Below are 26,549 nucleotides of genomic sequence, written 5' to 3'. Positions count from 1 at the left end.
GTCTGTGCATTCCTTTCGTTCATTCTGGTATTTACAGTCGATCATGATTTTCGTGCTAGATACTAAACTTTTTTATTAAAGTCATTTTGACATTTTAGAAATAATAATTTATAAACCAAATAAAAAAATAGTTTAATAATAAATAAGTAAGTACATAGTTGGTAATATATAGTATTTTTAGTAACAGTTAATTAGTATGTAGCATTAGAAGTTATAAAAAAATGATGGAATGTTTTTTTATAAGAATTTTCTTTTAGAAAAAATATTAAAACAACTAATACTATGCGACGGAGCTGTTCGCCGGTGAGCAATGGGTCGTAAGCTAGTGAAAATTAAATTGTGATAATTACGTCTTTATAATATACTGGGCGCCACTCAGTTTTCCATTTACTTTCAAAACTTTCTAAGTTGAGAACTGAGAAATCAACTCAGAATATAGGTATTACTTATTTTAGGAATTACACAAATGAAACGCTGAGATAAACTAACAACTAAGTATAATTAATAATTAAATGTTAATTAGAATAAAATGAGACTATGAATAATTTGATGTTTGAAAATGTTGGTTGGTAAATAGTATGTATTAAAATAGATCACTCAAGATGGTAGTTAAATCTGCACGCTTCTGAATATTAATATTTTATTAATTATTCCGCAAAAAGTCTGGCGATCTTGGTACCAAAATATAGGGACTCTTTATATTAAAAAACCGTACTATGTCTATATCAGAAATATGCATAACATGAATAAAATATTTCAAAGTACTCTAAAGTAATAAAATATCTAATATGCCTGAAGGGCTTAAAGCATTAAAGTGAACTTAAATTATATAATAAGAAATGATCTGGCCTTTTATATCCGTTCTGGTCACAAGCTGGTTGTGGTGAACTGCTGGAACTGGATCGTTATTATAACGTCTCCACACAGACAGGATCGGAAAATGCTGTATATTCAGGAGATTCCTCCGTTATTCAACGTGTATATTGTAGGGACAAACGTGGCCCAAATGTCAGATACAATAAACAAAATGGCACCAGAAATGCGTACCATAAAATAAAACCCTGTACAAGTAGAAAAAAGGTATTAGGAAACGTTATGAAAAAAATAAAGGTCTTACCTCCGCTCAGAGGGTTTTCCCACACAAATTTCAAAAATGCCAAAAAAAACGCCGATAATTCTATATTCTATTTTCTATAGTTCTAGACCGGAAAAAGATCGGAAAAAAGCCGAGAAGACAAAATTAGACGAGAAAACACGAAATAACCGTCTTTGACAATTGCGAACTATTTTTTCTATGTCGTTTGAGAGGTGTACAATATGAAAAGAAGAGGACGTAAAATAGATCCTTGTGGAACTCCACACACTAATATCCTTCTAGATATTTTTCCATTGAGACTGATCTTCTGTCTTTTGAACTTGCAGTTCGACTGAAATTACCAAGTTAACGATCAATGTCGAAATAATTTAAAATTTCCTATGGCTAAAATTGTTATTAATCGTTTTTGATAACACGGAATAACACCTGTTAAGCAAGTGTAAACATCCACAATTAAGAAATCATTATTTTATATTTCATTTTATTCCATATTTTTTTTTAATTTTAATTTACTTCAAATATAATGAAAACTTTGAATAAAGCTGTTCAATTAATTAATGAAATTAGTAAATTTTCGTTTTGTGTACACAAGACTAAAAAACGTCTCCACCCAGACAGGATCGGAAAATGCTGTATATTCAGGAGATTCCTCCGTTATTCAACGTGTATATTGTAGGGACAAACGTGGCCCAAATGTCAGATACAATAAACAAAATGGCACCAGAAATGCGTACCATAAAATAAAACCCTATACAAGTAGAAAAAAGGTATTAGGAAACGTTATGAAAAAAATAAAGGTCTTACCTCTGCTCAGAGGGTTTTCCCACACAAATTTCAAAAATGCCAAAAAAAACGCCGATAATTCTATCGGGTTCAGCTTCAACCACCAATATAGCGATAAAGGTAGGCACGAGGTATATACCTATACCGTCAGAAATAAAGTGACGAACAACTTCGACCGGACTGAAATAACTGGCCAGAAATAAACTTGTAAAAAAATAAAAGATAATAACAATACTTAGAATGCCATCTCGGTGCGAGGACTCAAACTTGAATTGTTTAAATAAAATAATTCTGTACATTTATTTAAATTGTGTGAATTTTAAATAAAATGCTACAAGTAGTCTATAATATTTTTACTATATTATAATTTAGTTGTTAAATCAAAAAAAATAGGCGCTATGTGATCTATTATTGGTGTTTAAAATGTATGTATTTATAATTTTAATTTTGTTGTAATTATGTTACACTTCTAATGATCTAATAAAACATAAAATGCAGTAAAAAAGTCTATATTTACTATTTTATATTTTACAAGGAATAATTTTGCGCTTCAATAACGTTACCGTTTTAATTAGCGTTAATAAGTAACGGAACGTTAAAATTATGTTATGTCAAAACTCTCCATTAGTTTCTTCCGGATAACCAGGTAGCTCTAAATGACGGACCCATTTGTTTTATATCAGTGTCCAATCTATCTCTAGTACGTGACATTGGTCTATGATTATAACCTATAATTTGGCAAGACTTTGACAAACGTCAAAAATCTAAAGGCGAGTTCATACGCATCGGCGTCCGTTTGTCGTTCATCGTTCCGTCAAACCAATAAAATTGAAATACGATCTGTCATTTTTGAAATAAACCAATAAAACTGGTAAAAACAACAAGTGACGACGCATGACGAATTTATATTTAAACCTATCCATCGTTAACTTAAAAATTAATAGAAACTTTTTTTAGTAAAATAAATAGATTGGTATGGGACGTCATCTGCTTTTCTTCTGTCATCGTCTGTCGAAATCTTACCCGAGAAAAAAAAACAGAGTATAATATATTTAAATAAAGTCCATAAACTAATGTCGATTTTGAAAATAGCTACTAAGTGTCACTAGAAAATTGCCATGGCAACACTGGCCATCTTGGTAGATGTCTTTGGATACAATTTTAATAAAAATCGCTTTTAATTGAAAATCTGGGGCAGATAGGTATAGAAAACCCGAGAGGAAACCTTATTATAGTTAGAAAGAGCATTTAAATCGGCTGCGACTTATTTAAAAAAATACATAGTGTTGTTAAACGAAATAACGAAGTTTTTATGTAAAATTAATAGATATTTAAAACAGACCAGCAATTTTTGATATCCCTGTATACATTTAAGGAAGCAATTAAATTTTTTAGTAAAGTTTATTTCTCTGGCTTGAGAGTCAGCACAAGAATTAATTGTGAAGAGTAATGTACAGGGTGGGTCAAATTCGACGCTTTTAAATAGAAACACTCTTTTCTATAGGAGATAGACGAAAACTAATATCGGTATCTGGAGCTCAATTTTCATCAAAAACATGATGGTGAAAACCGCACATCAATATTTGTTACCGTTTCGGAGCTACGGGGTGTTTTTCAAAAATGTGCATTTTTAACAAATCGTAACTATTTTGCTATGGAAAATTTTGTATTTCTATGAAAACATTTCCAAAACACCTTTTTACATAGAATTTAATGGTTTAAGTATATATTTTTTAAAATTAATAATTTAAGAGTTATCAACAGAAAAATTGATTTTTTATTTGGGACATCCTCTATATTTTTAATTAACTGAAAAGAATTTAAAATTATCTTTCCAAAAATATAGCACACTTGATATTTTGTTATAGTCCCCTTCGAAATACAGAATTTTTAAAAGTTCGCCACTTTTAACTAGTGGGCTTTGGACCCCTTATTGATGATATGACCTTAATGGAACCCGAAAACATATTTTTCCAGCAAGACGACGCACCGCCTCTGAACACTGAAGTCATCCGCAAATTTTTGCAGCCAATTTCAAGAATAATTTAATAGCTAACCAAGATCCCAGCCGTTGGCCGTCGAGGCCGCCTGACTTAGTACCCATGAATCTAATCCTATGGATATATTTGCGGAACAAGAAATGTTCATTATTCTTCCGTATAATCTAGACAAGAATTAGAAATACTTAGCAGTTATGAGAGGGTATCTTTCACCCTCACTGAGTTAATAAATTCCGCGAGAAATCTTCAAAAACTGCACCGTTTGGCCATAACAGAAGACGGTCGATATGTCGAACACCTGTAGCAAAATCTCATGTCTTGGTTTGCTATTTATTTTTGTTGTTATTAGATATAGTTTAAATGTGTTGATGTTGGTTAAATATATTTTAAATTGTTTGGTTATATGTATATGTATATTTAAAAACATTCTGCATCTCTCATAGCAAATACTATTTTCGTTTTTTTTTTTGATGCTCACAGCTATAATTTTTTTGCATTACAGCCGGTGCCGTTCAAAGCCTACTTATTTAAAGGGGGCGAATTTTTATATACCCTATATCTCGAAGGGGAATCGAGCAAAATATCAAGTGTGTTATATTTTTGAAAAGGTAATTTTAAATTCTTTTTAATAAAGTAATAATATACAAGGTGTCCCATATAAAAAAATCAAATTTTCTGTTGATAATTCTTAAATTATTAATTTTAAAAAAATTATACTTAAACCATTAAATTCTACGTAAAAAGTGCTTTGGAAATGTTTTCATAAAAATACAAAATTTTCCATAACAAAAAAGTTACAGCGATTTGTTAAAAATGCATATTTTTGAAAAACACCTCGTAACTCCGAAACGGTAACAGATATCAGAATGCGGTTTTCTCCATCACGTTTTTGATGAAAATTGAGCTCCAGGCACCAATATTAGTTTTTGTCTATCTCCTGTAGAAGAGGAGTTGTGTTTCCATTTAAAAGCGTCGAATTTGACCCACCCTGTACAAGGTGTTGACAAACGAGAGTAAACACAAGAATTAAATGTGAAAAGTAATGTCGAGTAATGTACAAGGTGTTGACAAACTTTTTTATTATAGCATGCATATTTAAATACCTTTAAATATCTCAAAAACCAAAGCTTTTAAACATATTAACCCCTAATAATAAATGTCTTATTTTATGTCCAAGAATCCGAAAATGCACTAAAATACCGGGTGTTCCATAAGAAAAAATATTACTTTGGTATAGATCTTAGTTCTGACACACCCTGTACATTTCAAAATAATTTTAAATTGCACTTCCTTCCACACTGCCTTCCCACATATACCAATAAAATATTTTGTTTCTACATCTTTCCGTTTTCGTATAATCAACCGAGGCGAATGAGGTGCACCACCCTGTATATCGACATAAAACAATATAGTATACAGTTTCACAAATAGTTTCGTGGCGTTTTTAATAAATTAAAATAAAGCGGAGACCGGAAAAAGATCGGAAAAAAGCCGAGAAGACAAAATTAGACGAGAAAACACGAAATAACCGTCTTTGACAATTGCGAACTATTTTTTCTATGTCGTTTGAGAGGTGTACAATATGAAAAGAAGAGGACGTAAAATAGATCCTTGTGGAACTCCACACACTAATATCCTTCTAGATATTTTTCCATTGAGACTGATCTTCTGTCCTTTGAACTTGCAGTTCGACTGAAATTACCAAGTTAACGATCAATGTCGAAATAATTTAAAATTTCCTATGGCTAAAATTGTTATTAATCGTTTTTGATAACACGGAATAACACCTGTTAAGCAAGTGTAAACATCCACAATTAAGAAATCATTATTTTATATTTCATTTTATTCCATATTTTTTTTTTAATTTTAATTTACTTCAAATATAATGAAAACTTTGAATAAAGCTGTTCAATTAATTAATGAAATTAGTAAATTTTCGTTTTGTGTACACAAGACTACGTTCAAATTGTAATTGCATTTCTAATTAGTAAAAACGATTTTGATTGACGAAGGTTTGGTTAAAGATAAATTAGGAAATTGGTATAACTTTTGACATTTTAATTCATGAATAATACAGAAGATTAAAAATATATTTTTTCCCTTTAAGAATAACTTTGTATAACGGTTTTAAATGTACTGAAAAATATAATGACATTGAAGTTTAAAAATAAATGTTCTAATTAATTTTTGAATAGACAAGACCATTTTATCTGTTATTCTCTATTTTATAAATAATAGTCTAATACAACTTTCAGGAGGCCATATACCCAATATAGATGTAATTCAGCCTAAATGATATCTAACTATTCAGATATTTTCACATATTGGAAAATGTATTTTTGTCATATTGATAAACACACTTATTCGTTTATAGTGATACAATTGTTTTTAATATTTTAATAAGTGTTTGGTTTGGTTGTTATACCTATAATATCAAAGAAAACCAGATTCTTAAATATAGACATGAGATAAAATACAATGTAAATTAAAACATTACAATGTAAATGAAAACATTACAAGGTACCTAAATATAAAAAAGTATGTGATAAGAAGACAACATAAAAAACGTATTTACGAACACTATATATTGACATCTAGATGCCCTATCCATTCCAAAGCTGCTGGAGAAGACTACAGAAAGTCTCTCCAGTCTTCACCATAAGCGCGTAGGTTGCACTCTCTAGTTATGTGATGGATGGTTTGGTGAGGGGATCCCCAATCACATTCTAGGGAAGGTATTTTACCCCACTTATAAAAGGAATCCGCACATCTTCCATGGCCAGAGCGTGTGCTATTCGAAGTTGACCATGTTTTCCGGTTTAGATCGGTATCCGGTATCTGGCAATAGTTGTTTTCGAACCAGGAGTATAGGTGCGCATCGACCATTTCTCTCCACAACTGAAGCCACTGTTCTCGAGAATTGTAGTTGTTGCTTTTAGTTGTTCAGCTGTTCGCAAAGATGGATTTCTCGACTTCAGTCTATTCAGCTGTAAAACAGGAAGTGTTTCATGAACAGCGAGCGTTGGGGTAACTATTCTTTTATCAAATTCTCTAAGAAGAGCCTCGTTTGTGTAGATTTGGAGGTAGAATGTTACTCAGAACCGGAAGCCAGTATCTAGGTGTGGATCTGATTATCCCTGTATGTAATCAGCCGCATGGTGTTGTTCAGCTATCTGTCTACGAGATTTGTGTGATGGCTGTTCAACCACACGGGTGCACAATACTCTGCCACACTGAATACTAGACTAAGGGCGGAGATCCGAAGTGTTGTTACTTTTGCACCCCAAGAAGTACCACAAAGTTTGTATAATGTTGTTTCGTGTTCTGATTTTACCAGCAACACTTTAATTTTTCATATAATATCAAATAAACAGTAATATAAATTAATATTTCACATCTGCGTGCGGAGAGATACGTGGAGTGAAAGAAATTAAAAATTAATTTTTATGAGTTTTTTGTTATGGTATTCCTTTTATAAAATTAGCTTTAAGATCATATTATTTTGTGCTTCATATCTAATTTGTTTTATATTTGAAAACAGTTTGTAACTCACTTTTTCTGAACAATTTAAATAACAATCCTTTACTTACTATTCAGTCAACTAGCTAGGATTTTTTTTGGTTTTCAATTTCTACGATATCTCAATAATACCTGCACTAAAGGTATATTATTCAAAGTGATTTTTCTTTCTGAAAAATATATAGTATCGCATGAGTACAATTAAGTTCATTTTTAGTAATATCTTACAGTGCCATACCCAAACAGAGCATCGGTTACCTCTCGCATGTACTTGTGATGTGTGTTATCAGTGTTTCACAAGTACACGGGACCTACAGTTTATCGCCGAATCCGAACGGCACTATTTGAGAGGCTGTACTCAAGGTGGTTTGCCATTACCTTCCTTGAGGTTGCGGCTCTATGGTCTCTCTATTTAGATAAATAAATATTTTATATACAGGGTGGTCCGAACTGTATCCGGAAACTTTGGCAGCATATTTTGCAGATTAAAATAAGTAAAAAGATCGTATAAATGTATGTCCTAAAATGCTTAGTTTCGGAGATACAGGGTGTAGAAATAGTCAGTACCTGTCTAACTATGTACCTGTAACTATTTAGTCAGCATGTTTACTTTATGTCAATCATGACAAGTATTGATAATTTCAATTCCAAATATCTCGAGAACCATTACTCGTAGAGATTTTTAACAAGAGACCTTTTTTATGTGAAAAAAGTCGTAAATGTATATTTTTTTACTCAGTAGTTTTATACATGTATGGACGAAAAGTTATTACTCCTCAAACCAGTTAAAACATATGTAGGTGACGCCCTCTACAAGTAGGAGTCATATAACTACAAGTACAAGTATAACTACAAGTAGGAGTCATATTAACATGAAAATCAAATTTCTCATGTCAAAAAAGTCCCAGACATCAATTTTCATCCAAATATTGATGTTACTTCATAAATTATTTGGAAAAAATCGAAATAAAAAGGAAAGTTCTACACCCTGTACCTTCGAAACTAAGCATTTTAAGACATGCATTTATATGAACTTTTTTACTTATTATAATCTGCAGAATATGCTGCAGAAGTTTCCGGAATATAGTTCGGACCACCCTGTATATATATAAAACCGGGTTCATAGCGTCCTACGCCTTTCGGTACCCTGTGCCAGCTTTTCCTATTCTCCCAATCCCCTGGACGAAGGTTTCTCCCCGATATAGTTTTATGTATTTCTCCGATCCACGCTGCCTTTGGCCTTTTTCTCCTTTCTGAAGGTATCCATTTCAAGACTTTCTTCGGTATTCGGTACTCACTCATTCTTTCTACATGCCCATACCATACCAGCTGTCTTCTCTCTATTTCATCTATTATGGTTTGCTGGACATGCATACTTTCCCTTATCTTTTTATTCGGTACTCTTTCTATTCTTGATATTCTCGCAGACCTTCGCCAGAAGTGCATCTCGAGTGCTAATATTTGTTCCATTCAATTAGTGAGCTGCCATGTTTCACATCCATATAAAACTATACTTTTAAAGATGGAATTATAAATAGCATATTTTTCTCATATGAAATGTGTTTGAACCATAATACTGAATTTAGGCACCCGATGACTTTTTTACCTTTTAGTATTCTTTCCTCGATCTCGCTCTCTGTACGCCCGGTATAATCTATCTGGGTTCCAAAATAGGTGTATTCATTGCATGACCCTATATCTATATTTCCATCCAGATGTAAAGTTTCTGCTGTTTGGTCTATACATAAGTACTTAGTCTTCGACGTATTTACCGATACCCCCACTTTTCATACTCGTTTAAAAGTCTTGTTGTCATAAATTGTAGGTCTTCCTTATCTTGAGCTACTACCAGTTGATCATCTGCAAAATGAAGGTTGTATACAGTTGTTTCGTCATTAAGTGGTATTCCCACATTCCTCTGCACGATCTTCTCCATTTTTCTAGAACTTCATTCAGATAGATCTTAATTAACATCGGGGATAGGCAGCAACCTTCTTAGGCAAGCCCTTAGTTACAGGAAAACCCACAGATAGCGCCGTACCAAGTTTTATTCTTGATGTTGCCTCATTATATAGCTGTTTAACTGCTTCTATCGCTGTGTTGTTTATAGAGGATTTTTCGAAAAATTTACAGAGCTTTTGGATCGGAACGGTGTCATATGCTTTTGTAAGGTCAACAAAGAGCAGATGTACCTCTCTATTGGTTGCCACTTTTTTTTCATTTATATGGACCAGAATGACTATATGTCTATACACGATCGTCCCGTACGGAACCCTGCCTGTTCTACCTCATACGGTGCATACTCCCTTTCAATTATATTTCGCAGTATCTTTCCATATAGTCTACTCATAGTACTTGTGACCGAGATGCATCATTGGTACATTCATCTCTTTTTCCCTTTTTGTGGATGGGTGTTATCCACGTTTCTTTCCAAGTTAGTGATATTGGCTCACCATTTATATATCTTGACATTAGTTCTTTCAAATGCAGTATTAATTTATATGGTCCGTTTTTTAATAATTATGTCCTGACGCTTTTTTATTTTTCACCGATTTTAGTGCTTTTTGTTGTCATCCTCGTCGATGGTTATGTATTCTCCTTGCAATGTTTAGGGGAGTATAAAATATATTTTTCTCTGTCTTCTTTTAGTTCTTTTGAATAATGTTCTTTCCATTGTTCTATAGGTATCGACTGTATATTTGTGTTGTGAGATGTTTGAATCTCTGCACATGGCTGCACGTGAAGCTCTTGGTATTAAACACGAATTTACACAAAAAAATAACAATCTGACGTGGAATACCGAGTCAGATAAACAGAAGACTCATAAACAACAAGCATATAATAAATGGCTGAGCACAAAGAAAAATGATGACCAACTAGCCTACAAAATAGAACAAAATATATATAAAAACATGATCGCTAACAACAAAAACGAGACATGGGATAGGAAATGTAAAGAAGTTGACTGCTATATAGGTGGAACGAGGTCGTCTGAAGCCTGGAATCTGATTCCAACCAAACCAAACGTTAAGTAAACCAATATTTTTATTTAAATAAATAAAGCGACCGTACTGGTTGAGGAACGAACCTAGTACCATCCCATTTTTCGCACCGCAGATCGACACACTACGGCCGGCCACTTTACAATGTAATATAAGTAAATATAAATAATTTAGTAATATAATTTTAGAAAAGAAACGAATATACAAAATAAACAAAAAATAAACAAAATAATTAATGGGCATGTTATTTTCCCGAAACTTCATGTATTTATTAAAAGTTTATAATACGGGGATCATCTTACCGCCACATTATTTACCGAATTGTAGAATTTTCGAAATAAATCCTTTCTTCCTTCATATTACTCGGAATAATATCAAATTCCAACTTTAAAAGGAAAAGTTTTCGAGGGATTGAATGGCAAAGTTATTGCCAGATTCGAATATAAGGAAATTTAATTGTTTTGAAAGTTGGTATAAGTATTGAAGAAGTATCTGAGCAATTTCTGAAAAAAAATCTGGATGTTAAAATATTTAACAAGGAAATTTTAAACTTATAATGGGATAAAATCGTTTATTTAAATAAATTATTAACTTATAAACTCGATGTTTTTAAATTTCAAGCATAATAAAATTTCTTTTTTAAAAATATACACTAAACATTTTTAAAATAAGGTATTTCATTTTATCTGCTTAAAACCGTTTTAAGTAAGGTATAAAATGACTTAGCCTAATGAATAAAAAATAATAAAATGAAGAATGTTAGAATAACTTAATAAAACTACTACATTTATTAGAAAATATATCAAGATTAATAAAAGTTTAATCTCAATAGTAATTTTTAATATTTTTTGTAAAAATATATAATTATTTTTGTACCAGCCCCCCCCCCCATAATATTGCTCATTGCAGCGAAGGCTCCTGGAATATTTTAGATGCGAATTATAAAAATTTATAATTTTTGAAATAGACACATTAGATTACATTCGTTTTTTTGAGGTGGCGCTACGACCTTTTCAGATCCACCAATTCTTCTGTTCATATAGCTCTTTGTCAATGACTTTTCATTATCTAATACAAGGAGCCGTACATTCTTCTTTATCTCTTCTTCATAAAAATGAAAATATCTAAGAAAATCTTTGTATAAGGGGTAACTTATAGTATTTTGAAGAAACATGAAATCTTTATTGAATATCGCAAAAATATTGGTTTCGCAAAAAATATAGTGTTCCATTTCAAATAAAAGTGACCATTGTTCAATATTAATTTTGTTTCTTCGTATGTAACTTTTCGGCTCAAGTTTTAATTTTATTAAAGTAAGTAAAATGATTATTTTAACTACATATTAGCGTTGATTGAAGAAATATGGGCGCTATCCTGTGACAAAACATGTCCGAGATGTAGCTGGCGTTACCGTTACATGTCTGAGATTAAGTATAGCTCTGCGCCACCGCCGCCGCCGCTGCACACTAAAGTAAATAAATAAATGCCTTTATTGTCAAAAAATTTTTCAATTTGTAGACAAAGGTAAACTAAACAAACAAAGTTAACAAACAATGTACACAAACAAACAAAAGATAATACAAAACATTATAAAAATAATATTGTCAGTCTATTAGTTTAAAATAAACATTTATAAATGTTTACAATGTCTTCTTCTTCTTCTTCCTTCTTCATACTAGGCGAATCGCCTGTTTGGTTTCGTCGTCTCTACCGGTTAGACTGACAAGTTGTCGCTCCATCGTTTTCGTGGACGTCCTAAGCTTCTGCGACCTAGCGGTGATTTGTCGCGTGCAACTCTCACTATCCTTCTGTTGTCCATTCTGCTGATATGGTCGTTCCATTCTTCCTTTCCGCTGAGTACCCACTCATTTACATGATGGGATATCATCTTGCCCTGGGCTCTTCCTATTCTTTAGCTTTTGAAGAGATGTAATTATATCGGCTGCCTCAATCTGTACGTTGTCGTTGGTCATTATTTCGGGTGTATTTAGTTCAACCTCTATTTCTTCTGATTTGTATAGTTCTGACAAATAATCAATCCAGGATTCCCTTGCTATGTGATTTGTTTCAACTCACTCGTTAATCTCTTTTCTTTGCGTTCCTATAAAGCGCCAAATTTGTTTTTGAAGTCCGTAGAAGTCACTCTCCATTCATTTAGAGAAAATTTCCCAATGTTGGTTTTTTGTTTGTCTTACTAGTGCTGTTGTCTCGTTTCGGATTCGTCTATATGTTTCGAATGATTCTCGTGTGCGTAATGTTCTGTAGTTGAGGTATGCTATTTTTTTCTCTCTACATTTTTCTTTAATTTCTGGGCGGAACCACGGAGTTTTATTTATTTTGGTGCTATTATTTCTTTTTATAGTCCGGGTGCCTAAAGCTTCACATGCGGCCTCTTTGATGTTGTTCTTTAGTTTATCCCAGGAGGTATTTATGCTATCCTCTGCTTTTATTGGCTTTACTTGGATTTTCTCTGTCAGTCTTTTCTCATGTAGTTGTTTAATCGACAAGTCCCATAGCGATTCGATGTTTATCTTAACTTCTTGAGTTTCTTGTCGTAGTTTCTTATGAGGTTTAAATTTTAATTTGATTTTTGCAAGTAACAGACTGTGATCGCTTCCTACATCGGCTGAGTTCAGCGTCCTGATATCTAATATTTGAAGTGGATGTATATATCTGTTTGTAACAATATAGTCAATTGTAGATCTGTGGCCTCTAGTATTGCTAAATGTGAATTTGTGTTGCTCTTTATGGTCGTAGAATGTGTTGTTAATACGTAGTTCATTGAATGTGCATAAGTCGATCATAAGTTCTTCTCCATTGTCGTTCAGTACATTTTCATTAAACCTCTGCTTGATTCCAGGGATTATTTGATTTCCGATGCGGGCATTGAAATCTCCAAGAATTAATATTTGTTGATCGCTTGGCAATGATTGAATTGTATTTTGGAGTTGATCGTAGAATGACTCCCTTTCTTATTTTGGTTTATTGTCTTCAGGTGAGTAAACTGACACTATATTTAGTTTTTGATCTTCTGTTTCCATTCTTACGACCAAGATTCGCGAGGATACATAACTGCAGACCCGTATGTTTGATTGGTACTTTCTTGTTACTGCCATTGCTACTCCTTCTTCTGCCCTTGTTTGTTTTTCAACTCCGCTGTAGATCACTAGATAGTCATCGTATTGTAATTGACCTTCACCTTTCTTTTTCGTCTCCTGTAGGGCACATATATCGATTTTATTATCTTTAAGTTCTTTTAGGGTTTCTTGATCTTTGTTGTTAAATGATTTTATGTTCCAGGTGGCAAAGCGCAGTATACATTTCTTTTTCCAGGCGTTATCCTTTTTCTTGCAATGGCAAAGCGCAGTATACATTTCTTTTTCCAGGCGTTATCCTTTTTCTTGCAATACAATGTCAAAGAACAAAAAAATAAAAATAATATTCAAAAATATTTAGTTAGTTTATAGTAAATATCAATGACCTCTAAATAAATTTATTTCGATGTCATTAGTAAATATAGCAATAGCAAACATTAAGCTGCGTCCTCTCTGAGTCGACACTGTCGATCGACCATGTCTATCGACCTTGTTGATCAACAAGTCGACAAAACTGCATCTGTCCACACCAGATTGACAGAAATGTTTGTCGATCAGTCGAAATCAACATGTCTGACGAAGATGCTTCAAAAGCTAACCATTTACTTGCATACACATCCTCCGTACCAGTACCAGAATTCTTGCTCACCTTCATTTTTTTCACTTCTCTTGCAAATTGACTCTGAAGATTTTTTATTTTTTGATCTACCGCTTCGCTTGCTTATCGATGTCAAATTGATTAGCAATTTCCATAAGGGCATCGTGCCTCAACTTTCTGTTCTTATAGGTTTTGGTTTTAGAATCCCATAGATTCTTTTTCAGTTTGTATGCCTCAATAAAGGCTATGCCTTTATCTTTAGCTGCCATTCCATTTCTTCAACGAAAAAGCACGACTACGATGTCAACTAGCCAAGACGTCACTGTGTATAACAGTTTTTCGAATGTCGAACGTCGAAAACAGGTCCACACACTAATGTCGATCGACTGTTCTTTGATGTCTACCGACGCGCGACGGACGACGGAAAACAAATCGACATGTCGATCGATTAATTCTGTCGATCGACACCGTCGATTGCCACGTACACACCAAGTCGACAGCGTCGATATGTCTATGGGTCGATCGACAGTGTCGACTCAGTGAGGACGCAGCTTTAGACCATAGTGTTTACAGGATCACATTCGATTTTCAAAATATAATTCAATTACGGCGTAGAAAGCCTTGTCTAGTAAATAAGAGTTCAATGCTTTGCGAAATGAAAAAAATTATGTTATGGATTTGATTTCAAATGGTAGGTGATTGTGCATTTTTTTCGAGTTGTATAATATTGAACTTTTAACTAACTCTGAGCGTGGGGTAGGTAGATAAAGATCTTTCTCCGCGTTCCTGAGTGGATAAGTGTGAGATGGCCTTTCTTGAGAAGCTGATACATGTTTACGTATTAGGCAAACGGATTCAAATAAAATCAAATAAAATAGACGTTTGCAGCGCAGTAAATAAAGAATACTGTACCATAGTTCTACTTGCAGTCGGCAGAGAGTGTGGTTGCCGGAGACAGTGTTGCTGGAACTACGGATTAATCCGTAGATATAGGGATTCTGGGTACAGTACGTTGTAATATTATGGATTTTCTATTATTAAAAAAAATAATATAATATTGTATGATTAAACAATGAACGGCGTCAGAGTGGGCTTGAAAATGAAGTTCGCCGTGTTTTTTCATATAGAAAATATTATCGTAAGTGTCAACAGTCGTCATTTTTCATCGAAGAATTTTTATTTGTGTTGTTTGTTCTATATTTAATACGAATAAATTCAAATGAATACATAAACGCAAAGATATTTTCGTCAAGCGTATTACAGATATTACACATTTTAATATGAAAAACTGTCGCTTTCAGTTCCACATAGTCTTCGATATGTCTTTGCTAGCCCAATTAGAGATAATGAGGGTTTTATGCGCTGGCCTCAGAACGAGTAGAGGCTCCACCGTACAGCACTTGATACGTAAGGGAAAATCAAATCAATCTTGTCACGAATTTGCCCATTAGGTTGCGTATCTTCCCAATTCTTTCAATCACCGATATTGGGCTATACTAGATAAATTCCAATCTCGGTAGCTTTTATTGATATTTAAAATGTATTCTTTATTTTTAGAAAATGTTACAATATATAGGGTGTTTCGTTATAAAAACTACAACTTTAATGTGTAACTTCTTTGGGGACACCCTGTAAACCTCTATATATTTTTAAAAAAGCTTTATATTAAAATACACATGCTCACAAAATTTCATTATAAGGCCTTTATATTTGATATTTGTTAACTAAAGTAGATTTAATGATATATTATCAAAATTGGTTTATATTTAGTAATTTTCTAGCTATTTTATAGATTCCAGCATTTCTAATTAAGTGACTCTATGACTCTTAATCTAACATCTACATAAAGAGAAACACATTAAAAACTTAATTAAGGCGTTATATAACAAAGGTAAACTTGAAACGAAGATAATATTATATTAAAGATATAAATTTTGAAGTGGCTTTTTCTAATGGCGTTTTTAATGTATAATTCAACCACTTGAAAATATTGTTACGTTTATCGATGATGCTGACAAAGAGAAATTCAAAATTTGTTGTTCATAAGAAGGATTATGTTAATTTTTGTAAACAGCTTGGTTGCTTTCGGAATTTTTAGGTTAATAAGATTCGAGCGTATAAGAAGGAAAGAAGGAGCAATAATTGCAAAAAATTATTATAATGAAACGCAATCCCTTGCTTTCTAAAATTGGTTTAATAATTTTTTCGGGACGTAATTCTAAATTTAATGGTTGAAAAATATCAGGCCACACCACTTGAGGAAGAGGAAAAAAGAAGAAGCACTCATATATTTTGTAGCACTGAGGTTATATTAAAATGCTTTAAAAAAAATGTTTTGTCATAAATATAGGGCTATTTAATAATAAATATGTTTTCACTTACCAGCACAAAAAAATGGTAAAAAAGCAAGGAATTTGAAAATGATTTCATCTAGGCGCATATTTCCTCGATAATTTATTTTTTGGTTCAACTCAATAGCTTTATTTGTTTTTAGAGATATTCGCTTTTAAAAAAGACACATTTTTTCGTAGTTTTTTACATTAAAACCATGCTTTTGCTTTTGGTCTCATTCAACAGACCTATAAAATATTATTTATGTAATATCGAAAAATCATATAATTGTCTGTTGACTGTTGGGCAGTTATTCAGCAGAGATGGTGTTAAGTTCAGGAGTTGCATTCGGGTTTTAGTTGCTTTAATTGAAGATGATAGAGATCAAAATTATTTCGCTAACACATTTAACAAATCGACTAGATCTCAAATAAGTAGAAGAAGAGTCTTCTTCTACACACCTAATGTCTTTTAGGTGTGCACGAAGTACATTGCAATCGTTTAGTTAAAATCGAATGAAAACTAAAATAAATAATACATTGAGTACACAAGTATAAACACATTGAGTATATTGTGTAAACAAAATAATTAACAGGTGTAGATAAAACAACCACAAAACTTCAATGTGGCAATATCAATACTGACAATATTGCCATAACAATAACTCTGTACAAGGAAGAAACACACAATCGCGACGGAAAAAGTAAGAGAGCTTTAAAGAAAAACACACAAAATGTTCACACCCGAAAGCACCCTCAACACACTCAAAAAAAAACAAGAAAACCCATGCACCTTTATTTTTTTATTAATTTTTTTGTACATATTTAAAATGTTGCTATATATTACACTTTTATATATTACACATCCCAAACACCCACCATTTTTTTTATCTGCATATTAACTACTGGGAACTAACAATAATCATAATTAAATGTAGGTACATTTTTGATGATAATGCTTTTTATTTGTTTGGGTACAATTTTTTATGTTTAAAAACAGAATTTTCGCACACTCAGTATCCTTAACTTTTTTCGATCAGTTTAGTTACGTCTTTTCTCGATCGTTAATTTTTTGAGTTATTTCAATAGCTTTATTTTACTGGAGATATTAGCTTTTGAATAAGTCAATAACGATTTACAGCAATTTTAATATTGAAAGCATGCCTTTGCTTTTATTCATCAACGTATTTCTAAAAAGGTGGGTGTTTATTGTTTTTGTAATGTCACTGTCATTGAAAACTCATATTATTATTGTTTATTGGCGTTTTCTTTAGTAAAGATTGTTTTTTAAGTTCTGAAGTAGAAATAAACTTTTGGACTTAAAACTATCTCTGCTAGAGTCACTGCCCAACAGACAAAGAGTAACTGCCCAAAAGACAATAATAATAATATGATTTTTTCAAAGAGAGTCGCATTAGATAAATCATAAATATTATTTTATAGATGTTTACTAGGACCAAAAGCAAAGGTATGGTTTTAATGTAAAAAATACTAAAAAATGTTAGTGTTTTCTTCAGAAGCGAATATCTTCAAAAAAAACACGATTGAGATGAACCAAAAACAAACTATCTAGAAAAGATACTTCTAGATGATAGAAGGACTTTTAAATTCCTTGCTTTCTTAACGTACTCCACAGGGTGTTAAAAACTTTCACCAAAATATCAACAATTTGGTTTTCAGACGAGTGAATTGACAAATGGCAACTTTCTTTTTTAATTTAGAAAGAGATACTAAAAAGTCAAATAATTTAGCTACAAATTACTTAAAAATAACATAACCAAAACCACCAAAATACGATATATAAAACTTTTAATATATCTGAAAATTTTAAAGTGCCCGTTTCAGTGTATAATAGAGGAATCATGCCGGTCAGTGTATAATAGAGGAAAATAAAATTAATAAATTATTTATTTAAACTAATTTATCATTAACTGTTCGAAGTTCACATTTTTCGATAACGATTATCACCCTTTCCGTAGCGTTGAATTAAATACATTTTGTGCTTTTTTAACATTTTAAAAATGCAAAAAATATAACATTAATTAAAATTATCTCAATAGCAATAATATATCAAAGAATGAAAACGAAATTATATTACCATAGAAATGCGTTTTGATTTTTAGAACTTTTAGAAATTTTCATGTTTTTTTTTAACTTTCTCTAAAACGATATAAAAATTTGGAAAAACATAAACGAGATTAACCATTTTAGAACAAGCAATTTTTTCTATGAAAAATGCATTTATCTCAAAATTTCAATAATAAAAATATTTTTCTTCTTGTAAAGGCAATCCGGGGAAATACTGTATATGTATAAAGAATAAATCTTATTTTTACGTGAAGAATCTTCCCACGAGAGATAGCACAGGTTTTTGAAAGATCCTGTATAAAAAGCGTATATTTTTCCGTTATTAAAATACAAATTTAGTCTTTCGTCAACATGTTCCATATTCGAAACACATCTGTTTCGTGCGCTGCTGTTTAAAAATCCTGTTTATTGGTTGTCAGCATTTGGAAACAGATTTTTAAGATCGAAACTCGATAAACATGGGCGGGAATCAATAAGATTCGCTCGGCTGAAATTCGAATGTTCCGAAAATGGGAAATTTAAAGTGAAGTGAAACATGACGAGATAAAGATGAGTGGTTTTCTTCGGGAGTGGAAATTATAAAAAACGATGACGCGGACGATAAAACGTAATTAAATTTGGACGAATTCTTTTGAAAATCGTTTTGTAGAATCGAGGGAAGTTTTAAATAAAAATAAATCGGATTTTTTTAGATGTTGAATACAATTTCACCGAAGGCATTAAAATAAACGTTGCCTTTTTCGTTCTCCTTTCAATTTCCTCAGTGACAAAAAAATATGTGCGATAGGTATATTTCCAGTTTTTTTGAGCTGGTATAAACAGACGAAAAATTGAAAGAAAAAATACAATCCTTAATACAATATACCGTGCTGGCAACTGTTACGTTCGGTATTTACATGTCTGGAAGTAAATTGCATAGGGATCTTATTAAGGCGGAGTGAGAGAAATGCAACGTTGTGCTGTTGCGGCGTTGTCGCATTTCCCTTGTAGCGTTTTATTTTTCTTTTTATAAAATTCCAAATTTTAATATTGCTGGCGCCATCTATTCGCTAGATGTTAAACTTCATTCAGTACAGGTAGCGGTTCCTTTCCATAAAAACAAATTTCATTCAGTATAGACGATAGAGTTCACTTAATTGCCTTTGGTCATATGACCTGTCAATTCGAAGGCTTCCGTTTTGCGAAAAGGAGGAAGGAGGCTTTTCCGAGAGATTGAGATCAGAAAAAGACGCGTGGTTCAGCGTCCGACGAATCTCAGAGAAAAAGGGCTTTCTGAAACACTTTTCCTAACAGTAAAGGCACGGGTATCCAAAAGTGGAGATTTGAAATCCTGTAGAATATACTGTTCAGAGCCTAGTTCGTGTTTTTTGGACTTTTCCTGGAATAAGATCACAGTAAGTGTATCTACCATTTTGTATCGCCATGTCTAACTAAATTTTATTTCAGTTATTCCTGTTTTTTATTTATTTTGATAATGTTTGATTGTGCATTACTGGTTTGGATCAGCATATAGTTTGGCTATATTTTGGAATGTGTACAGCTGATTTTCAGACCGTAAGTTATTTTTGGTATTCGGTGACTGTTCTGAGAGTTTTTTTTTTTATATAGATAACTGGCGTATAAGAAATTGACGTATAAGTAATTGGCATATGAGTAACCACTTTTGAGACAGTATTTATGACTCTACATTTATTCTACTGATATCGAAGACTCCTGCTACTATCGAAGAGTCTACATCCACTTCCGTTAGTCTGGAGACTGCCTGCCTATCTGTTCACTACGTCATAAATTAAAAAAAAAATACAGATAAGTTCTAAGTTCAACACACAAGGTATTCCCTAAATTTTTTTTACTTTGAGATAATATTTTGAATATCTCTGTGAATTGTTGTCATTTATTCCATATATTATAGTCAAAATTTACCTTTTAGTTAACATTATAAGTCATGCTTTGTCCTTAACGGTACGTTTTACTTCAGTATGATCTTTTATGTGAGAATCGCTAACACGGATTCATTTTTGAAGGTTATTGTACACGATTTGTTTCGAAACATCATCGTATTGGTACTTACATAAATTTCACCTGTTTATATATTACGTAGTATAGTATACTGAAGAGAACTTTAACTAAATTTGAGTTTACTTAAAGCAACTAACGATTTCATTGGGATAATTGAAACTGGGTTTAAACTGATTGATAATTGTGTTCGTTTTTAAATAAATGTTCAACGTAGGATAGTTATATCTGACTTTTATTCTTGATGAACATAATAGACCCTTATTGCTGTTGATTATTTTATTTTAGCTATTTCATGATCAAATTTTCTTACTGGTTTCTTACTTTACCTTTTCATACCCAAAGTAAGTGGCGCCTTTTTACTGTCTTTGACCATTACTATTTGAATACTTAACATCAATTTTAGAATCTTTGCAGCCTATACATTATTACTTTTATTTTATTATTTAACAACATTATTAAGTCACCACAGGTCACAAGCCTTACCTACGAACCCAGCTCTCCTCTAACCCTGAGCAACGGATACCTTTTTCTTTCTGTTTGAGTGATGACAGAAAAAGTCGTCACACAAATAGAAGAATAAAGAATATGACGCCCTGTCACGTGGGGCTTTACTTGGTTTAATTGGCTCGACTTAGTTTAATTGGCTCAATTTAATTTAATTTGCTTCACTTATTTGGTAGACTTTGTAAAATAATTTTTGTTAGGCTCAGATAAATTTTCTATAAGGCAAAGACTATAGTTTTGAAATTTTATTTTCATTATTTCTGTAATTAAATTCTAATAATTTCAGTTCAACAGCAATTTTTTTGTTTTATAAATTCTTGAGGGTGTTTGTTTATCTATTTAAAACCCAGATAAATAACTTAATACGTATTTCTGACTACATTTTTTATTGACGTTTCGATTTTGATTTAAATATACAGGTATGGTTATATTTTGAATATACAGAGTGGACATAATTTCAGTATACAGGGTAGCACTGTTAGTATTTCATAAAATTTTGGAATTTGTTTCGAATACTTGAATCTTTTTTGGTTTTGACATTGAACATATTTTCTTTCTGATAGTTTGCGCCGAATCATAACAGCTTTTTGTTAAAATTAGTAAGTTTTTCTGAATCATTTAGTCTTTAGTATTTCATATAGCTGAATTACAATGGAGAAAGAATCTTTTAAAGTTAATCATTTACGACAAGTAGAATTAGATTACGAACTTCTTATTAGGGGTATTAAAACATCTAAAAATGTTGACAGTAAACGTAAAATTTTGTCAGGTCTTTTAAGTAGAGAAGTAAATAACCCTTTTTGTTTAGTTAATATGGAAGATTATCCTGTTTCTTTTGATCAAGAAATTTCAGAAATTAAAGCAACTTTAGATTCAATTTCCTTGTCAATTTCTGAATTTGAGGGTGGAGTAAATGATTCAATGTTCAAAGTTATAAGATCTCGTCTTGCGCATTTGGCTGGTAGAATCAAGAGAATAATTTTAGATGAAAATCGTGCTGATGCAGAAACTATTCAAACTGATGTTTATACTAGTTGTTATCAACTTGAAGCTGACCTGCTTGTCAAAACTTCAGACATTAATGAAACTTTAAACGTTAGTTCTGTTCCTTCAGGACCAGTTATTAATGTACCGCCTCCTATTGTTACTTATGTTGCTAAACCTTGTCCAGTGTCAGACTGGCCTATTAAATTTAATGGTAATCCTCAAGATTTATTTTCATTTTTAGAAACTGTTACTGAGCTTTCTGAATCACGTAAAGTTAGTGAACAAGATTTATTTTCTTCTGCAGTAGAACTTTTTACTGGTAATGCTTTTATTTGGTATAGAAGTATTAAACAACATGTCGCAGATTGGAAATCTCTTGTAGAAAGATTAAAGAAAGACTTTTTACCACCAGATAATGATGATAATATTTGGTCACAAATTAAATCTTATAAACAGCGAAAAAATGAAAGTATTTTAATTTTTATAGCAACTTTAGAGAATCTTTTTAGTAGATTAAGTAAATGCCCTAGTGAGGTTACTAAAATAAAAATCATTAGACAAAATTTACTTCCTGAATACATTACTCAGTTAGCTTTAGTTGATGTTTTATCTGTGTCTGAACTGTCTAATTTGTGTAGAAAATTAGAAAATGCTAAACATCAGAATGAAAAACATTCTAGAAATTTAAATGTTTCTGAATTAAATACCACTCCTGATTCTAGCTCGTTTGATTCTCGTCGCGTACAGTTTAGTAAAAAATCTAAGAATGTAAATGCTCAGAACAAAAATAAAAATACTACTGCTAGGTCTCCTTGTTCTGCTGTAGCGTCGTCGTCTTCTGACCCTGATATGGTAAATACTTCGAGTATGCCCCGATCTGTAGAAAATTCAGGTAAGGAAACAGCTTCGCGTTTAGTTTGTTGGAATTGTTCTGGTCCGAATCATACGTTTCATGATTGTCGACAGAAACGTAGGGTTTTTTGTTTTAAATGTGGTAATTTAGGGGTTAAATCACCGGCGTGTCCAAAATGTTCAAAAAACTAATCGGACGAACTCGTGTTTCTGGTCATGTAGTTCAAAAAAAATTCAAACCCAGAAATTTATTTTCAGAATCTGATTGGAAAAAGTGGTTATTATGTGTTAAAAATTTTTATAGATCCACCACTACCAATCATAAAGTTTCTCCTCTTTTTTGTCCTAAGGTATCTGATAACAGACCTTATATTTTAGTAGAAATTCTTGGCGTTGAAATTTGTGGTCTTTTAGATTTTGGAAGTACATCTACAGTTATTGGAGCTGCTGGTATTCCTGTTATTGAGAATCTAAATTTGAATATTAGGGAACCAACTCATTTGTCAATTAGTACTGCAGACAATACTGAAAAGAAAATAGTTGGTGTAGTCGATCTACCTTTAGTCGTTGATGGTTCATGTCAAGTTATCAGTGCTATTGTAGTACCTTCATTGCCTCATAGTTTTATTTTTGGTTGTGATTTTATCTTGCGGTTTGATCTTATGGAAGATCTTAAGAAGAATTGGTGGGAAGTCAACTCTAGATCTCAGCCAAAGTTTTCTTCATTTCCCTATAACACTCATGCAGTAAATATGTTGTGTACCCTTGATGATTTAACACCAAATCAGAGAAAACCAGCTGAACTTCTTATTAACTCTTTTGACAGTATTAACAGTGATCATGGTCTTGGTCGTACCGATAAAATTACTATGTCAATTGACACTGGTGATGCCAAACCATTTCGTCAAAAACCTTTTTTAATGTCACCTTATATGTCAAAAATCTTAAATGAGGAATTAAATGATATGCTTAAACTTGGTGTTGTGGAACCTTCTAATAGTCCGTGGTGTTCCCCAGTGCTTTTAGTTAAAAAACCAACTGGTGAATTTCGTTTTTGTTTCGATGGTCGATCTTTAAATCAGGTTACAAAGTATGACTCCTACCCTATGCCAAATATAGATAGAATTTTAAACTCTCTTCGTGGAGCTACGTATATTTCGAGTATAGATTTGCGTAAAAGTTTCTGGCAAATTCCATTATCAGAGGATTCAAAACCAAAAACTGCTTTCAGTATAGTTGGTAGAGGTCAATTTCAATTCACTACGGTGCCATTTGGTTTGTGCAATGCCGCTCAGACACAACAAAGACTTGTTGATGCTATTTTTGGACCACGTTATGAACCACACATTTTTTGCTATTTGGATGATATAATCATATGTTCACCCAGTTTTGAGGAACATACCAAATTGCTTTCTGAAGTTAGAGACAAGTTAAAAGATGCTAACTTAACTATAAATATAAAGAAGTGTGAGTTTTTCAAGAAATCTTTAAAATTTCTTGGATATATTGTTGGCTCTAATTCATTAAGAACTGATCCAGAAAAAATTTCAGCAATGTTAAACTTTCCTCGCCCTACCACGACGACTGAAATTAAACGATTTATAGGTTTGTGTAGTTGGTACCGTCGTTTTATAAGAAATTTTTCGACATTAGTTTCACCCATTAATGATTTGTTAAAAGGTAAAAAGAAAGGTCAAGGAATTCAGTGGAGTCCTGCCGCTGAAGATTCTTTTTTGAAAATTAAACAACTTCTGGTTTCTGCTCCAATTTTGTCCCAGCCGGATTTTTCTAAACCCTTTATTATAGAAACAGATGCATCTAACACCGGTCTTGGTGGAGTTCTTCTACAAAAAATTAATGACGAAGACCGTGTAATTTCTTATGCTAGCAGATCTCTTACTAGATCCGAGCGGAATTATAGTGTAACTGAGCGAGAATGCTTAGCTGTTATTTTTAGTTTGGAAAAATTTCGTCCTTGGATTGATGGCGTACGTTTTACCGTTTGTACAGATCATTACTCTCTTTTGTGGCTTAATAAATTACAGAATCCTACTGGTCGTCTTGCTAGATGGGCTGTCAGACTTAGACAGTTTACTTTTGATTTAGTTCATCGTAAAGGTTCACATAACGTAGTTCCTGATTTTCTTAGTAGAATACCTGGCGATGATTCTCCTTCAGATATTTCAGATAATGATTCCTTTGTATGTCCACAAATTTCTATTTTGAATATAGATTTAGATCATACTGATGCATGGTATGAGACAATGAAGCGAAAGATTTTAGCTTCGCCTAGTTCATTTCCACAGTGGAAAGTTGAAGATGGTTTTCTTTTTAAGTTTATTCCGGTACAGCTACCATTTTCATCAAATCTTCAAGAATGGAAGAAGGTTGTTCCACGTCCTCAACGTCGTAATATTATCGAATCATGTCATAATCCGCCAACTTGTTCGCATTTGGGTTTCTATAAGACTTTATCAAGACTTCAAGAACAATTTTACTGGCCCAAGATGAGAGCCGATGTTCTTAAATTTGTTAGGAGTTGTCGTGTTTGTGGAGCTCAGAAATCTTCAAATACTATGCCGTTAGGTAGGATGGGAAGAGAAAAACAAGTTAATATGCCTTTTCAGACAATCGCTTTAGATCTTATGGGTCCTTTTCCTAGATCAAAAAAGGGTCATAAGTGGCTTTTAGTTGTTGGCGATTGGTTTTCGAAGTATGTTCTTCTGTGTCCGTTACGTTCATCAAAATCTCCGTATGTTGTGAAGTATCTTGAGAGTGAAGTTTTCCTTACTTATGGAGTACCTCAATATATAATTTGTGATAATGGTCCTCAGTTTGTTGCTAAAGAGTTCAGAGATTTAGCAAAGAAATATCAAGTTCAGAAGATCTGGTATAATGCTGTGTATTCTCCTCAATGTAACTTTGTTGAGCGAATGAATAAAACAATAGGAACAGCTATTAGAACTTATGTTAAACAACATACAGATTGGGATGTTCAACTCTCTAATATTCAGTTTGCTTTAAACACTTCTAAACATGAGGTCACAGGTTTTTCTCCTTCGTTTTTAGTTTTCATTGAGCATATTCCCATCTCTGGTAATTATAGTCAAGTTAAGTTCTCTGAAGATTTTGAAATTATGCCTGGCGATCGCAACTCTTACGCTTCAGAACTCAAAAAATCTTTATAGTGTCTTTAGCGAAGTCCGTAAGAAACTTCATGCTGCTTACGAAAGAAACTCAAAGTCTTATAATTTGCGTAGACGTGATCTATCTTTTCAGGTTGGTGATTTGGTTTGGAGACGTAATAAGGTCTTATCAAATGCTGGTGTTAACTTTTCAGCCAAGTTAGCCCCTCGTTTTGTTTTATCTTCAGTACGAAAGAAAATTTCGAATTTAGTTTATGTTTTAGTAGACGAGGATGATAATAACGCAGGCCGCTGGCATATAAAAGATCTTAAACCATACCAGGGTCACATGATTGACGACGATGATACAGGAAATGTCTCTACTACGTCACAGTAATTTAAATAATCTATTATGTCCGATTCCTTTTTAGGGTTTAGTCTAAAGGATACATAGATTATATTCTAGGTTTTTTAGTTTATAGGTATTAAAAAGTTATACAACAATTCGCTTATCGTTTTTACGGATTTGTCGCGAATCAGCATAACTATTG

General features: G+C 32.5%; 3 protein-coding genes across 4 annotated transcripts in view; 1 reads left to right on the top strand and 2 right to left on the bottom strand.

The window, feature by feature from the left end:
- LOC115886861 (poly(rC)-binding protein 3) overlaps window positions 1-26,549 on the top strand; it is a 713,764-nt gene that overhangs the window by 222,592 nt on the left and 464,623 nt on the right. The gene's annotated exons all lie outside the window — the stretch shown is intronic.
- Window positions 12,551-13,204, bottom strand: LOC115886851. The gene has a single exon (XM_030906155.1). It carries the CDS (start codon window positions 13,202-13,204, stop codon window positions 12,551-12,553), a length of 654 nt encoding a protein of 217 aa, XP_030762015.1.
- On the bottom strand, window positions 13,373-13,774 carry LOC115886850. Its single transcript, XM_030906154.1, has one exon. The coding sequence runs from the start codon at window positions 13,772-13,774 to the stop codon at window positions 13,373-13,375; it is 402 nt and encodes a 133-aa protein (XP_030762014.1).

The sequence above is a fragment of the Sitophilus oryzae genome, unplaced genomic scaffold (genome assembly GCF_002938485.1).
Source record: "Sitophilus oryzae breed Bouriz unplaced genomic scaffold, Soryzae_2.0 scaffold_499_pilon_pilon, whole genome shotgun sequence".
In the NCBI taxonomy this organism is placed as follows: domain Eukaryota; kingdom Metazoa; phylum Arthropoda; class Insecta; order Coleoptera; family Curculionidae; genus Sitophilus; species Sitophilus oryzae.
The sequence above is the reverse complement of the archived record's forward strand: the minus strand, read 5'-3'. Positions and strand labels throughout refer to the sequence as shown.